Source organism: Littorina saxatilis, linkage group LG5 (genome assembly GCF_037325665.1).
Source record: "Littorina saxatilis isolate snail1 linkage group LG5, US_GU_Lsax_2.0, whole genome shotgun sequence".
NCBI lineage: Eukaryota > Metazoa > Mollusca > Gastropoda > Littorinimorpha > Littorinidae > Littorina > Littorina saxatilis.
Genome location: NC_090249.1, coordinates 12,768,170 through 12,785,584, shown reverse-complemented (window position 1 = coordinate 12,785,584; position 17,415 = coordinate 12,768,170). Strand labels below are relative to the sequence as shown.

Genomic DNA, 17,415 nt, shown 5'->3' with positions numbered 1-17,415 from the left:
GGGCGACGAATACAAACGCTACTTTACAAGGTCGTTCGTTTTTCTCCAGAAAAACTGTCACAGACTATTCTGAAGAAAAAGTTAATCGCAATAATGCCTGCAGAAAACCAAGTAAACATTATGCTTCAGAAAAACTGCAGTAAAAAACGTTTCTTCGGCGAAAGATGACATTATGCAGAAATGCTGCAGAAAAGACAGTTTTTCTCCATCATTTCGGTTTTTCTCCAGAATAACTGAATAATGTCATAATCCGCCAAGAGCCAGTACAAAATGCTGCAGAAAAAATTTACTGGTTTTCTGCAGTAAAACAACAGCACCGTTTTACTGCAGCATTCTTGATTTCAATTTTACTGCAGTAAAATGTTTTGCTGCAGAAAAAACGCTGCTTCGGCGAAAGATGACATTATGCAGAAATGCTGCAGAAAAGAACGGTTTTTCTCCAGCATTTGTCTTTTCTGCAGAATAACTGAATACAGTCATAATCCGCTAAGCCGGATACAAAAGCTGTCCCCGTTTCTGCTTGGTGTGTCTAACTGATTTTTCAGATGTCAAAAGCGGCTTAAACTCTTTCTGTTATAGAATGACCGCCATAAACAGCCATCAACTAGTTTTTCACCGCCCACGGGACCCGTCGTTTGTATTATATATGGCCGCTGTCCCTTTTTTTTCGGAAGTCCAACTGAGTTGTAAGAAAACCGGCGAACAGAACGAGTAAATATAAAAGTCTCGCAGTTTTGAAATGTTGGAGTCTCTGTTGACCTGAGCGCAAAGGAAAGCCGGGACATCTCTGCGTGTTGCGGTCCTTACTAGACTAGCCACATTCTTAAAGGCACAGTAAGCCTCCCGTAAACCATCACAGAGCTCCCCGAGCGTCTACATACAGTACAAGCATACTTCCATTTGAACGTTCACCGAACCAGAACACCCTGGCTGCTTTCTGTCGAGCGTGAGAAATTTTCATAGAATTTATTTTCGTGGACTTACTCCTCTACAACAATGGCGTCTCGTTTTGGTGCTGGACGGCTGTTATGAATATTCAATACCGGATATAATTTGAATACAATTTATATCCAATTCAAACGTATGACAAGCGTGTTCTTCCGTGTTTAAACCGACAGTACACGTGGTGTTAGGGAGACTCAACACCTTTGAGTAGCAAAAGTGGACACTGAAGGGAGGCAACATGTCAATGCAATTGAAAAATAGATCAAGGAATCAAGACATGGAATGAAATTAATTTTATTAAGCTACGTTGAAACAAATAAATTCAGTTAAACTGAATAAAGCATACGAACTGTTAAATCGCTGCTATTGATTTAAGCAGACAGGAATGTTTGGATAAAACCTTCATTGCTGACGGGTGGTATGGCGTGCTCTGTGAATAAAGTTGTGTTCTCTCGTGTAGCAAGCGATATTTAGTGTGATACCTGTGTATAAATGGATGTGTAGAAATTGCATTGCAGTACTCAAACAAGTCTTTGAAAATAGCATGTATAACGGACTAAGATGACGCGGCAATGTGGAAGTCAAACATGTGGTAACGTTCATCTGCGCAACTGACTTGCGGTGTCACGTGATAAGACACGTGACTTTTGTCAGATTCATATTCTCGGCCCTTTGCGTCACTTTTTGTTTGGTTGTACCTGCGAGCGAACAAGAACCAACTCCACTTTTGTTCTCAAAATGTCTGCTATGTTCTATTGCGTTTATGTTGTTCTTCATTGTATTTATATATCTCGATAATTTGAGGTTCAGTTGTTAGTGTGAATATAAAAAAACAAATCACGTACGCACTCAGAAAAAAAAACCCGACACGCAAGCATCTGAACAGATAGTTAGTTGTTGCTTTTTGGGTCCAGCAGACCATATAGGACAAATCAGGATCCCATCTGAACAGATAGACAGACAGACACACATATACACACAAGAACGCACACACCTGCACGCACGCCCGCACACACATGGGCATTTGCACGCGCACACACACACACACACACATACACACACACACACACACGCGCACACACACACACACACACATACACACACACACACACAAGTGAAAAAAGTACAAAAAGGTCGCATCACGCTGATTTAATTACTAATTACTCTGGCTCTTCGTTAAGCTAATTACAACAAAAAAAGAGTTGCGTATTTCAGCTACATATTTCAAAATAAACGCCGCTGAGAGTATATGTTCAGGCATGTACGTAAAACCATGTACAGAATGACACAAATCTGCCAAGCGATACAACGTATTCTACATGTAGCCATAGGAATTGCAATTTGACCTCGATCTACAAATCAATGGCTTTCTTAGCCCAGAAATAACGAGAAATAATGGTAAGTAATGTCACAACGAAGAACAATCCTATTTCCCTTCAAAATGAATGGGTATATCCATGAATTCATTAAGTGTACATGTAAGTATGATGGACACGGATCACGTACATCCTGGGTTGAGAAGTTGAATGGGTGGTGGTGTGGGGGTCGGAGAAAGTCAAGAAACCAGTGAAAGCTGATATCACAAGAGTAGTCAGTCACGGCTTACATTGTTTTAAATTACATCAGAGCCCCCCCAAAAAGACCCATAATATGAGTAGATATGTGTTAGTGTACGTGATCGTTCAAACGAGAATGGTGGTATAGTCGAACCTGTCATTGCGTCCACCTCTCAAAAGCGACCACCTGTCCAAAACGCCCACGCTGAAGTATCCCAGACATGTGTCTCTTCTATATAATTCACCTTTTCACATGTCTAAAGCAATCATTTTTGGGGCGGTCTCTTGGGTGGGTGGTCTAGACACATTCTTCTGCACCTTATAAGGCCGAAGATTACTCCAAAAACATTAGAAAATAGATTGAGGCAACGTCAGGAATGGGTATGAGTGGTACAAGTCTGCATAATTGTCATTCTGTTTTTCTTTTATTTATACAGCTGATGGCACCTGTGATGACAGGACCGACACCATTGGGACAAGCCAGAGTGTCCATGCAATACTGTTGGCCTTTCACGACAGGTGTTTTTTGGTCGAAGTAATAGACAAGGGGACATACGAGTAGGTGTCCTTTCTTAGGAGATGTCCTCTTATTGAAAGGGGCCTCACATGGCAGGTACCATGGTATTCACACGCGATCGCGGATTCAGGACTTTTACCCTCAGAGCCATCACCTGTCTTCTTATGTTCTAATAAATTAATGGTTGTGGGCGATATTCTTATTCGGATATTGGCTCAGTAGTCGGACATATATGTAGTTTATGGCACTTTAAGGCGTTTAAAAACGTATTCATTTGATTGTGGGGCTATTTACAGTCGTTAACCATCTAACTCAAACAAATCACGGGGGTGAAGCAGTATTCACATTTGTGGTTTCGCGTTTACCACAAAGTCTGCCAACAGTTCTTCAGAACTTCGTGCCAGTACCCACAAGGAAAGAGAAGAAGCTGCAAACCGCATCCACCCAGGCTTTACGGCACGTTTCCTGTCGACACGCCAGCGCCACTTCTGGTGACCATGGAACCGACGGAAAATTCCGCAGAGGTCGCGGCAAGGTCGCACTGCTGTCCAAGGTCAGGGTCAACACACGCGACGACGAACTGGCTCTGGGTGTCTTCTGTGACTCCGTGACTGGGCGTTCGGATTTGTCGGTAGCTTCGATTGGACATTTCTTTGTGGAAGCTGCTGAGGTCGCAGGACTGGCTGAGTTCAAGGTCAGCAGGTCAAGGTCAGGGTTCACATTCGTCGACGATTCGCTTGTTTGTGTCGTCGGTACTCCGACAGCCTTTCCTTTGGATTTATCTTTCGCGGCCTTCAAATAACCGGTCAGAGTCAGCGGAGCGGACTTAAGTTTAATTGACGTCCCAGATACCATCTCAGTGAGCAGGGTTCCTCCAGGCGGCTTCTTCGGGTCCTCAGTGGTGCTTCGGGATTTCTCCTTGCTCGCCTTCAAGTAGTTTTTCAAGGACAGTGAAGAGGTCGCGGGTCTCTCCGCGGTTAAGGTCAAGGGGTCTGGGACTGCAGGCAGAGGGTCAGTGCTGGTTGTGGCATCGTCAGCTGGAGGAGAAATAAAGAATCTTCTGGTGGCTGCCTCAGCGTAGCTCTCTAGTTCTTCCGAAACGTCTGCAAAACATGAGAGATCAACATATCAAAATAGAATCAACGGAAGCAATCACACCGATGCTATAACTAAGTTGAATTCGTCCTGAACCGGATTAAGGTGAAACACAAGCGAATAGACATGATTAAAGTGTATACTTCTTTTCTAAGACATAAGACATAAGATAATTTATTGTCAATTCAATTAAACAATGGATGGAAAAGTGTGGTTTATCTGCTCTTGAAGTTAAACAACTAAACAACATATGACAACAGCCAAAACATAACATAATACGAAGTAAGAACACCGGCGCACATTTAACTTGCATTTCTCTACAACCTTCTTCTTCTTCTTCTGCGTTCGTGGGCTGAAACTCCCACGTACACTCGTGTTTTTGCACGAGAGGAATTTTACGTGTATGATCGTTTTTACCCCGCCATTTAGGCAGCCATACGCCGCTTTCGGAGGAAGCATGCTGGGTATTTTCGTGTTTCTATAACCCACCGAACTCTGACATGGATTACAGGATCTTTTACGTGCGCACTTGGTCTTGTGCTTGCGTGTACACACGAAGGGGGATAAGCCACTAGCAGGTCTGCACATAAGTTGACCTGGGAGATCGGAAAAATCTCCACACTTAACCCACCAGGCGGCCGCAGCCGGGATTCGAACCCTCGACCTTCTGATTAAGAGGCCGACGTCTTACCACCCCGCCACAGCGCCTGTTGTCTCTACAACCAAGTGATTAAATCTAACCTTCCTCCAACAGTGAGCAACTGTTCAAGGAGTGAATCTAAATGTAAGTAAACAGAAAGCAAGAAAAGACGGATCAAAGTCTACTGACCTGTCCCGCCTACAACAAACAGCACGACACGGGCATGCTCCATGGCCTCCAAGGTGGCTTTCCGCATGATTGCACTAGGGCCTTCTTCAGTCAGCTGTGTCCTCAGTCCGTACCTCCCCTCCAGCACAGGCTTCAGGTCCTGCGCTGCCCGTGCCGCGTCAGGGTCACGTGGGTCGTGCAGGAGCTGAACGTGGAAGTCCGAGAGCTCGTCCGACGTGTCGTCACTGAAGTTGTCATTGAGAGGTTCTTGGTGGTCATCGAAGTCGTTGTGGTCCTCTTCATCGTGGTCTGAAGACAGTGCGCCCGAGGCTTGGTCTCCTTCTTCAGACGATGAAAGAGAAGCATCGTGGTCGTTTTCTTTGTGTGCATCGTCGGCTGAAGACAGGGAACCAGTACCTTCCCCGTGCTTTTCTCCAGACACTTTGATTGTCTGATCCCAAGGGTGGCGCAGATCTTCAAAAGTCCACAGGAAGAATCGCCTGGCGATGTTGGCGTTAAACGATCTCCCAACACTGCCCTCTGCCACGTCGTTCAGCAACCTCATCCGGGCACCCAGCAGGTGCACCCTGGTGGCCAGGTCACGCTGACACAAGCGATGACCGCTGTCCGTGAGCTGCAGCAGATTGCAGAAGATGACGGCAGCACCGTAGCGCTGATCACGGATGTACTTGAGCAGCCTCTCCCTTATGGCTCCAGGGTTTGAGGCGTCTTGCGGCGACAGCTGCTGCAGGGAACTGAGGACAGGGATGATGTCGGCGTAGACACGCAGGAGCCTCAGCAGCCACAGCTCGGTCGGCGAGTCGTCGCGACAGACGCCATCGTCGTCTTGTTCTAGCCGCAGGTAGCGACCCAGCGCGTGCAGGTCGCGCCAGATCCCCGGGCTGTTGTGCGGCTGGTGGTGGCGAAAGTGCATGGCCAGTCGACACTGGACGAGCACGGCCATGCTGAGCAATCCCCTCCCTTCCTCCTGCAGCTCTCTGGCCCTGGCCTCGCTGTCCTGGTTCTGGCACTGGTCCAGCTTCACCAGCCCGGCCATCTCGAAGGCTCGCACCACGTACACTGGGGAGGGGTTCCCCACATCCGCCATGGTGAGAAACTGGTTGAGGGCGTCCCTGTACTCGCCCAGCGCGCGGTACATGAGCCCCAGGTCGTAGGATGCCTCGGAGTTGTCTCCGTGACTCAGCACCAGCGTCTTGTTGAAGTGCTGCATGGTCTCCTTCACGTACTTGTCTTCCCGCGAGAAGCGCTGTCTGCTTGTCACCTGGGAGTTAGAAGACATAGAGGTTACAAGCCTCGACCCCCAGAAAGTCTCTCGCGGGGAGTCCAAATGTGAATTAAAAATAGAACATTGTGTAATCTCTATTTATACTACCTTTGACCTTATATGGAAATTAGAAGACAGAGATTACAAGCCTCGCCCCCAAGAAAGTCTCTCGGGATTCCAAATGTGAGTAAAAAAAGGACATTGTGTAATCTCTATTTATACCACCTTTTTACCTTATATGGATATTAAAATGACGCGTTTGGCCATATAAGGAACATAAATTGCAGTGAAAGAGTGTACTAAAAGGTTATTAAAGGTCGGTAGCGGTCGCACTGGTTCATAAACAGAATTTTAAAAATTCTGATTGAAGGTTATCACGAGGAAGCAATAATAAAAGAATTACAAAGGCACGAACTTAAAGCCATATGTACTCGATGACTATACACGCTAATTGCTTTACCAACAGCTGGAGACATGCTAAATTAAGTTCCCTGCAAAATATTGTGGTCTAGGACCCCTTCAATGTTGAGATATGTTAATTTTCATTTTGATCTGGATCGTCCTATTTATAGATTTGCCAACAGAGGTAGCGTTGACGCAAGGGAAATAACTCCGCGTCTTTGTTTACATCCAAAGTTTTTGAGACTCTAAAACAAGCTGTAATGCATGTATATGGTCCGCGCATGGCGACATATCGTCATTACATGGTCTTATGGTGCGTTTGACATCGATTATGGGCAAACTACACTTTGTAAACACGGGAGCGCGTACATATGCCTTTAAGCAAATTATGCTAATATTAGAGCTGAGCTATATCTTGTTCATTTATTTTTCTCATTATGTTTAGGTTTGTCCGCCAAAAAGATCATAATATCGACGTTCTGGTGCATGTTTTGTTTTGTCAAACATTCAACATTTCCAAACACTATTCTTTCTTGTTTATTATTTTTAGTTTGTTATCTAACGAACTCTCATCCGGTTGTCGATTTAGTTTCGTTTCCACTTCCACCGGTAAAATGTCGGAACTGAACGGGTATTATAAACCCTATTTTAAGTGATCGAAGTCAAATGCAAACTACACGAATGTTCATAATGACGGTCGTAAATAAACGAGCATTCTATATCCGTGAAAGATGACACAGTAACAATATAATTAGGGTAAACACTGGACCAAAAGCTAACACAGTACCACGCGATACAAGCACATACAACATTATGGCATACAATGGTACCCTTCTGTTAAAATCGCAACAACAAAAACCTGAAGAAAAAAAATCAATCTTCAAAAGGAGGTAAATAGACAGACTTTATGAGCAGAACATCTGAGAAGCGGGATCTGGGAGGCCGGGAAGTCTTACATCATGGTGTCTTAAAAGTATGGAAGTTTTGAACTGGAGGGAGGGGGAGTCTTAAATCGGGGAAGGTGGGGTGGTCTAAAAAAACAAAGTGTGAAAGTTTTCAAGGGGAGGTAGATCGTAAAAGGGGACAGTCTAAAACTGAGGTGTCTTAAAGTCTTGAATCAGAATTCTTAAAAGGGACGAGAGGGTAGGGTCCATTGCACTACGGCCTTCACCTTCATCGTCATTTGCAGCTCCGCCATCTTGGAGTTAATGCAGAGCCTTCTGGAACGCGAAATATTGCCCACTCCGGGCCTGTTCCAAGATATCTTGTCTTGCACGAACCTCATCTGGAACCTCCGGGCCGCTGCAGGATTGCTCCTGACACTCTCCCAGGCCTTGCGCTGTTCCGCGGCCGCCAGCTTTTTCAGCGTGAGGCCCAGCTGGTGGTTGACCTTGGGCGAGTCCTGAACCGCCACAGCTCTCTTCAGCGCCCTCTCCGACTAGCAACGGGAGAAAAAGACTATGGGTAAAGCCTGACCTTAACTGGGCGAAGTCGACCATGCGAAGTATACTTCGCGAAGCTGGTCGCACGGAGCTTTAGCACTGAGATTTCGGTAAAAAGATTATACGTAGTCTTCGCGAAGTCGACTTCGGGCTCAATTAAGAACCGCCTTCATGTAAGAATCTTGAACACATGAGGCAGAGCGCTGTTCAGAGATCTGATAAACAAAGGGAAGTAAGCGCTCTAAATGCATACGACATGTGTGTAAGCGAGAGTTATTCTCTCAGCTGCCAGGAGAATGGTTCCGAATAACTCTCACCTAATCTATTACACATGTTGTACGCATTTAGAGCTCTTACGTCCCTTTGTTAATCAGTTTATATGGGTAATGTACGATGGTTGCCAGACTCAGAGGACAATAGGTCAGTTGAAGATAAGATAAGATAAGATAAGATAAGATAAGGATAAGCTCAGCTAAGCTAAGATACGATAAGGATGAGATAAGGTAAGGGTAAGATAAGATAAGATAAGATAAGACAAGATAAGATTTCATATAGTTCTGTGAGGTTAACCTCGTGGAAATTCAGGCTGCTTTCTCACTTGGGAAAGCGAGCTGCCCGCATACAGTAAGGCGCCAGCAATTGTTTCTCTCTTCTTGTTCCTGCATGCTTGTATTCATGTTACCAAGCCCTGCGGCTTTTGCTGTGAACTTGATTTCTTTAACGTGCACATGTACAAAGCCGATCCTACAACTAAATACTACCACTTCTACATGTAATAATAATTAGCTTTATAAAATGCAAGTCACCTTAAAGAGCTTCCCGTGCATCCTGTAGTATTTGCCTGCCCGTACCAGCAAGGAGCCACCCGCATCCTCCACCTAAACCACAAATCGCACATTATTCCTCGTAAATCACCATCTGACCCCATAACTATTTCTGTACGTACATTATGGATCAAAACAGAATAACTATGTTCTTATTTGAGTCTGTTTGTCTGTCACACACACCCACATACATAGAAAGGCAAACCGACATACCAACTGACTGACAGACATATGTCCCCCCCTCCACACACACACACACACACACAGACGCTTATCAACGGACATAGGACTCACAAACACACATGCACATTCACTCACACCCCACCTTATCCCTACCAACGCACAACCACACCATGTTAACATTGCGCACACACACACACACACACACACACACACACACACACACACACACACACACACACACACACACACACACACACTCTCTCTCTCCCTCACTGGCACAGACACACATACCCTTCTCCAAACCCTCCCACCAACCGCACCCCCCCTCCCCGACCCCAGCAAGCAAACAAACCCCCCCCCCCCCCCCCGCCCAGACTCGCCCACCCACCTCCATGACGATGTCAAAGCACTTAGCAGCGTCCAGACCAGCTTCAGTGGCCGGCTGAGCCGCCGTGGCAAACTCCTCATTCATGTCGCAACTGTTAAGGATATCGCCTAGCTCCGAGGCCGCTGCGACTGTCTTCCCGGCTCCGGCCTCTGGGTCGACCATGATTTCCACCAGCATGGTGACGGCCCTGCGTAGTGGCGTGACGGCGTCCGTTACTGCGTGGCTCCAGTTGTGGCGAGCGTTGATGGAGCGATGCAGGTTGAGGGCCAGCAGCCATTTGTAGTGGTACCTGCCACAATGCGAGACGAAATGAGAGCAAACTCCAAAACGAGCATTTCTTAAAAAAACGTTTTCTGGCGAAAGAAGGACCAGTTTAAAGGCGGTTCTAAATTGAGCCCAAAGTCCTCTTCGCGAAGTCTTTTTACCGAAAACTCAGTACTAAAGCTTCGTGCGGCCAGTTTTGCAAAGTATACTTCGCGTAGTCGACTTCGCCCAGTTACAGACAGGCTTTAGGAGAAGATGTGCGGTGTGAAGTGCTGTGTACGGGCAAAGTAGCTGTGTCCACGTGCTAATTATTGTGCTGTGCAAGTAAAATGTTCCTTTATTGTGATTGCACTACTCCCCGTAACCGATCGGTGTAACTCCCGGGCCGATTAAACGATAGGTTTTGGACGGTAAGGTCCCTTTGAAGCCAGTAGCGAAACCACATCGGTTCTTGACAAAACCTTCAACAGCTTTTGAGGGTCTGAGAAGTTCTTAAGGTCTGCACCATAGTCTACGTGCCTATACAGACTGGAAAAGCTGACATGGAAAAACAAGAATATGATACAGAAAAACAAACTTGCACATGCACTGAACAACCAACACCATTATGTGTCTAGAGCCACTGGACTATAAGTATAAGGCTAAACTAACACACAATCATGCCAATTTTTGTGTCTAGATATTAAGGACTTTAAGACTAAACTAACACACGATCATGCACAGTTTTTGTATGGAGTCGCTGGAAAATAAGACAAAAATAACACACAATCATGCCAATTTTTTGTCTGGAAACGCAGGACTATAAGGCAAAACTAACACACAGTCATGCCAATGTTTTGTCTATAAATACGCAGGACTATAAGGCGAAACTAACACACAATCATGCCAATGTTTTGTCTATAGATACGCAGGACTATAAGGCGAAACTAACACACAGTCACGCCATGCGCCAATGTATTGTCTATAAATGCGCAGGCGAAACTAACACACAGTCATGCCAATGTTTTGTGTCTAGATACGCAGAGCTATAAGGCGAAACTAACACACAGTCATTCCAATGTTTTGTCTATAGATACGCAGGGCTATAAGGCGAAACTAACACACAATCATGCCAATGTTTTGTCTATAGATACGCAGGACTTTAAAGGCTAAGCTGCTACTACAACGATCCCGGCCTGTAACTGACCACTTAGGCTGCTTCGTCACCACCGAGTCCAGAGCGTGAATTGCGTCAGGGATGAAGTCCGGACCCAGCTCTGTGTACGCTCTGCCCAGTTCCGCTTGCTCTGAAAACGCAAATAAATATAATAAGATGTTTGGTTGGTAGTTGACAGAGCAGCTTTTTTTTTAACCTACAAACTTACCACTGTGTTGACTGATCATGTTGAAGCTGAAGTAAATGTACAACAAATCTGAAATAATTCAGATGAAAAAGTTTTTCGATTTTTTGGGGTAGTATCTCTTTTCGGGGGGAGGGGGGGGGGGGGAGTGTACCCGTAATTATGTGGATGTATCCTCCAACAGCAGCCCGCTACTTCCCTTTACCAAGATTCTACATTTCAAAATACCCCGAGGACGGCTGCCAAACACATTCGACCACCACCACCACCAACAACAACAACAACAACAACAAACAACAACCAACTACCACCAACAACAACAACAACAACAAACCTCAGTTAAAACGAACCTTCGCACAACACATCTTTGTAGAGTTCAGGGAAGTCCTTCCTAATTCCTGACAGAAGACTCAGCGCGCTGACTGCCTCCGCTCTCTTCCCTTGCTTCCACAGGACGTAGAACACGTTGGCCCTGGCAACCATGCTCAGGGGATACTTCAGGCGCAGATCCATCGCTTGCTCTTCCGCTTGGCGCGTGCGCCCTAACAGCCAGTTGACGACCACTAGAAAACTAGCAAAGTAGTTGCTTCGTCTACGCAGCGCTTCTCTTACCCACACACGCTTATCGTCCTCTTCCGTTTTTTCTGGAAACTTGATGAAAGTCTTGAGGTAAACTTGAAAGCGTTTGGTGTCGCTTCTCAAGAAGCTGACACAGACCATTGTGTTTGGGTCCAGGTATTCTTCAACGTCGCTGTATTCGTTGTCTATTTCCTCCATCTCGTTGACTCCTGGAATAAGCCACTCCAGGATAGACTGAAGCCTGTCAAAAAAAGAGTAAGCACAAACATGTAAGCAGATGTCATCGTCACTGTTGTACAGTGGAACTCCCTCCCCCTCCCTCTTCTTTTTTTTTAAACACCCCGATTAAAGACTCTCCCTCAAAAAAACCAAAAAAAACCTTTTTATGACTTGTTTATTTCTACATTTTCTGACGATAACCTCTTTAAACTTTTCTCCATTTAAAGACTACCTCCTTTTTACATTTAGTCAAGTTTTGACTAAATGTTTCAACATAGAGGGGGAATCGAGACGAGGGTCGTGGTGTATGTGTGTGTGTGTGTGTGTGTGGGTGTGTGTGTGTGTGTGTGTGTGTGTGTGTGTGTGTAGAGCGATTCAGAGTAAACTACTGGACCGATCTTTATGAAATTTTACATGAGAGTTCCTGGGTATGATATCCCCAGACGTTTTTTTTCATATTTTAGATAAATGTCTTTGATGACGTCATATCCGGCTTTTTGTAAAAGTTGAGGCGGCACTGTCACACCCTCATTGTTCAATAAAATTGATTGAAATTTTGGCCAAGCAATCTTCGACGAAGGCCGGACTTTGGTATTGCATTTCAGCTTGGAGGCTTAAACATTAATTAATGACTTTAGTCATCAAAAATCTGAAAATTGTAATTAAAATTATTTTTTTATAAAATGATCCAAAATTACGTTCATCTTATTTTTCATCATTTTCTGATTCCAAAAACATATAAATATGTTATATTCAGATTAAAAACAAGCTCTGAAAATTAAAAATATAAAAATTATGATTAAAATAAAATGTCCGAAATCGATTTAAAAACAATTTCATCTTATTCCTTGTCGGTTCCTGATTCAAAAAACATATAGATATGATATGTTTGGATTAAAAACACGATTAGAAAGTTAAAACGAAGAGAGCTAGGTACAGAAAAGCGTGCTATCCCGCTCAGCGCGACCATTACCGCACTATTCTGGCTTGTCGATTTCACTGCCTTTGCCACGAGCAGTGGACTGACGAAACTACGAGTATGCGGTCTTGGTGAAAAAATACAGTGCGTTCAGTTTTATTCTGTGAGTTCGACAGCTTGACTAAATGTAGTAATTTCGCCTTACGCGACTTGTTTAGACTTTTTCAGATTTGTTGAGCTCATACAAGGGGGAGGGGAGGGTTTGGGTTCAGCTGAAGTCAAAATAGGCTTGTGACGGTTATCGGGAATATCATCATAGTCATCGTGACGGTCGTTGTCATCATCATAGTTATTATCATCGTCATCGACGTCCTCGTCGCCTTGAACCTCGCAGGCGCGAATACCTTTCAATCAACTGATTCCCTAAAACAGCAGATGAAAACTTGCGTCATTGGTCCAAAACAGCAACAAGACTCTGGCCAAAACACCCAGGGAGCTAACTGATCTCCTCGGTCTGGTTGTTTTCTATCGCTAAATCCTAGGCTTTCCTTGCTGCGAGCACTCGAAAACCTGTAGCCTTCTCGTCACTAAAAACAAGTGTCTGACCAATTCCCTTCCACTAGCTTTCTCGTCCCTAAAAAACAAGTAATAATGATAATAATAACTGGACATTTTTAAGTGCCTAACCTATGGCTCTAGGCCCTTTACAAAAGAACATATATATATAAAGAATAGAACAATTAAATGTACAACCTACATAAAACAATTAACCATACGGACAAAAATGTCCTCTTCGTCACTAAATAAAACAAGTGTCTGACCGATGGCCTTCCACTGAAAATCCGTGTTCCCCGTTTCAAAATGTTACGCGACAATGACCGACAGCCCACACGTGGTCCTAATATCCTTGTCCAATATTATAGAAGTGGTGCTTACCTGGCTGTGGTGAGCGTGTGGATGCGTGTCAGGTTGAACATGGTGGGCAGGCCTTTCAAGGTCCTGAGAAACCACTCGTCATCCTGATCCTCCTGCGTGTCATCCGCATGCCCTTTTGCCTCCAGTTTCGCCTCCTCCACAAGTGTTTTGCCTTTGCGTTGTTTTGGCTGCTGTGTTCTCTTTTCAGTTTGTTGTTGGTTTGGTGCTTTGCCGCCAGGTTGCTGCGTATTTTCTGTTTTGGGGTGTTGTGTCTTGCCGCTCTGTCGGTTCAATTCTTCTGGTTGTTGTGCGTTTTGGTTTTGTTGTGGTCGTCCTGTGTTGCTGTCTGGGGCGTCATCTTGTAGTCTTTCCGTGTTTCCTGTCATGTTGGTTTGTCCACCTTCTTGTGGTCGTTCCGTGTTTCCTATCTTGCTGTCTTGTCCATCTTCTTGTGGTCTTTCAGCGTTTCCTGTCTTGCTGTCTTGTCCATCTTCTCGTGGTCTTTCGGTGTTTCCTGTCTTGCTGTCTTGTCCATCTTCTTGTGGTCTTTCAGTGTTTCCTGTCTTGCTGTCTTGTCCATCTTCTTGTGGTCTTTCAGCGTTTCCTGTCTTGCTGTCTTGTCCATCTTCTCGTGGTCTTTCAGTGTTTCCTGTTTTGCTGTCTTGTCCATCTTCTTGTGGTCTTTCAGTGTTTCCTGTCTTGCTGTCTTGTCCATCTTCTCGTGGTCTTTCAGTGTTTCCTGTCTTGCTGTCTTGTCCATCTTCTCGTGGTCTTTCAGTGTTTCCTGTCTTGCTGTCTTGTCCATTTTCTCGTGGTCTTTCCGTGTTTCCATTCTTGCCATCTTGTCGATCTTGTTCTTGTTGAGTGTCTTTCCCTCTCTTGCTGTCTTTAAGTCGTCGGTGTGCATTAGCTGCTGTCTTTAATCTTATTTTGGGACCCATCATTCTGTATTTTACTAGTTTCTTCCCTTTTGAGGAGGCCGCGTCGTCGTCGTCGTCTTCGTCATCACTGGACCCTACTATGACCACTTTTTTTTTCCGACTGGGCAGGTCCGAATCGCTGTCCGAGTCTTCGCTCGATGTCTCGCTCCCGCTGGAATTATTTGCTGCATCTTTCGGTCTCTTCCCGCCCTCCTGCGAATTTTTGCGAGGTTTCTCTTTGTGCTGTGAGTTATCTCCGCTCGCGCGCAGATCAGCTGTTTTATTTGCCGCGTGTTTGTCTTCAGACTCGTCGTTTTCATCGTCTTCGTCGCCCCATGAGTCGCTGGGGGCCTGCGGTATCTGGAATTCGTCGAAACTCTTGTTGAACCAATCGTCGTCAGAATCGCTGCCTGAAGCCATCTGGAGTCCTCCTAGTCTTTTGTAACGAGGTCTCTTCAAGGGTATTATCCGGGAAATGTCTTTGGTATCGTCTTTTGACGAATGTTTCGTAGGCTTGATGGCTGTCTGTTCGCTTGGTTGGTTGATTACTTGATGGCTGGCTTGCTAGTAAGTTGGTTGGTTGGTTGGCTGGTTGATATCTTAATCACTGGCTTGCTCGTAAGTTGGTTGCTGAGTTGGTTGATTGGTTGGTTGATTACTGGATTGCCGACTTGCTGATAAGTTGGTTGCTTGGTTTGTTGGTTGGTTGCTTAGTAAGGCAGTTGCTTGCTTGGTTGATCACTTAAAAGCTGCTGGTAAGTTTCACGTTGGTAGCTTGGTTCGTGGGTTGGCTGCCTAGCTACATTAGTCTCTATTTGCCGTTCTTCCTGCCTTTCTTTCTTTCATTCTGTTTTAAACGTCCATTTGTCAAAACTCCAAATCCTTCCTGCAGGGGGGACACGGGTCAAAAAGACGTACGTGTACGTTGACCACTCGCTGCCCGGGCGGTGATGTGTTGTTCCAAACGAGTGGCTGACCTCTTGGTACTATAGTCCTTGCAAGCTTGCTATGGTGGCAGAGACATGTCAAACTGAAATTGAAACATTACATAAAACCAATGTGAAAATGTGTGTGTGTGTGTGTGTGTGTGTGTGTGTGTGTGTGTGTGTGTGTGTGGGCGCGTGTGTTTGTGTTTGTGCGCGTGTGTGTGTTTAATAGTTGCTTAAATCAATGTGTTTAATGTTATTGTGTGTTCGTGGCCAGCCACAATTTGATTTTCCTTTTTGAGATAATAAAGCATAGCCCAATTGTATTGTAAGAATCTGGATCTGGATCTGGATCTGGATTTATACGTTGCAGGGCCAATAAGGCATATATGCACAACGGGAATGATGCCAAGACACGAGGCAAATAATTCACTCTGCGGCAGCTGAAACCTTGGGCAGCCTGCAGCGTTTCTGCACTGGTACACTGTGTTATGTGTACTGAGTTGTTCATTGTGTAGCACTGTCTGCGCGACGTTCCATCGGCACGTCACGTTCCCTCTGCTGACTCCACACGTTCTGTCCAGCATACAGACACTGACACAGGTCGAAAGACAGGCAGATGGCAGACAGACAGACACACCGCTGACACAGACAGGACACTGAGACAGACAAACAAGACACAAACATGGTCATCATATCTTTTCTGCCCGTGGGAATTTGTCAGTTGCTCAGTGTTTTATCTTTTAAGTACAGTAGGCTATCAGTCACTCTCCGACAAAAACTGCTATTACTGTATGTTGTAGACCAACACGCTCATGTAGACCAACAGTTCTGATCGAGATATATCCCGTGCGCGAGCTTACCCTGTTATCTCTCATAGGCATAGCACATGTCTCAATGGTCTGCTGATGTCGATACTCAACACGGATAGCTGTGTTGCACTTCAGCAGTGTTCAATCGTTCGTTGATAATGATAGATCTGACCTAGTTATTTCTCAAAGCAGACGACACTTCTGCACCCGGTCGTTTAGTTTTGGAACGATGTATGCATTTCGCGTATTAAAGTGCTACACAATGTGGTGTTTGTCGTCTGCTGTGGCCAGGGGAATTAACCACTCACGTCCGCAGCAGTGCACCCTGGGGGATGATGAAAAGACAAGTCCCATACAGTACAGGCCCCGGAATGTAACTTTCACTACAACGCTTTTAAAAGTTAAACTCGGTTAGTAGCCAATATCGAACCAGACAGACTGCTAAAGTTTGACTCGCTTGCAACCGAACTTGGCCCTATCGCATGCCGTTGCGTGTTTATTAACAAAAACATAACATGTACCTGTAACTGACGAAGCAAAGAGCAGTAGACGAGCAGACGGCAGAAAAAGACCCAGAGTAACTCGATCTCTGCATTCACCAGGCAGGCCGATGTCTGTTTGTGAACCCGTCAGTCAAGACTGCTCTCTCTTCTTCTTCTTCTTCTTCTTCGAATACTATTGAAATCCTCATTTAACTATTCTCTCTTGCGAAACGCGCACACTTATATATTAAAATGCGTCACTCCTGGTTTCGTCGATACCTTCCCCCGGTCCGACTAAACTACGCGCCAGCACGCGCTAGCACGCGCCAGCACGCGCCAGCTTGAACCATAGCACTTATATACTTTATTTTTATATTTCTAGTTAGTTCATCGTCCATTCTCACATAATACAAAATTTCAAACTTCAATGATAAAAAATACGGAAGTTATGACGAGTTTAAGGAGAGCTAATGCACTACTCTCAAATCCGACGATTGTCGGACATGGAGCCACGGCCTTAGCTAGGATAGCTCTCCTATAACGCGTCTTAGCTATCGTAAATTTTATCACTGAAGTTTGAAATTTTGTATAATG

The 17,415-nt window shown here is 45.1% G+C and overlaps 1 protein-coding gene across 1 annotated transcript; it reads right to left on the bottom strand.

Moving 5' to 3' along the window:
• Positions 1-2,079: 2,079 nt before the first annotated feature.
• LOC138966321 (uncharacterized) lies at positions 2,080-17,085 on the bottom strand. Its single transcript, XM_070338506.1, has 9 exons — positions 16,861-17,085; positions 13,703-15,631; positions 11,400-11,869; positions 10,896-10,995; positions 9,446-9,734; positions 8,857-8,928; positions 7,780-8,046; positions 4,943-6,203; positions 2,080-4,121 (listed from the first exon to the last, which is right to left on the bottom strand). The coding sequence occupies exons 2-9, from the start codon at positions 15,019-15,021 to the stop codon at positions 3,406-3,408; spliced, it is 4,494 nt and encodes a 1,497-aa protein (XP_070194607.1). The 5' UTR covers positions 15,022-15,631; positions 16,861-17,085; the 3' UTR covers positions 2,080-3,405.
• Between the last annotated feature and the right edge of the window lie 330 nt (positions 17,086-17,415).

Coding starts and splice junctions, on each gene's coding strand:
- LOC138966321 (XM_070338506.1), bottom strand. CDS start 15,021: ATGGCTTCAGGCAGCGATTCTGACGACGATTGGTTCAACAAGAGTTTC. Junction 10,996..11,399: donor CAAAGATGTGTTGTGCGAAG/GTTCGTTTTAAC, acceptor TTGCGTTTTCAG/AGCAAGCGGAACTGGGCAGA. Junction 6,204..7,779: donor AGCTGCAAATGACGATGAAG/GTGAAGGCCGTA, acceptor TCTAACTCCCAG/GTGACAAGCAGACAGCGCTT.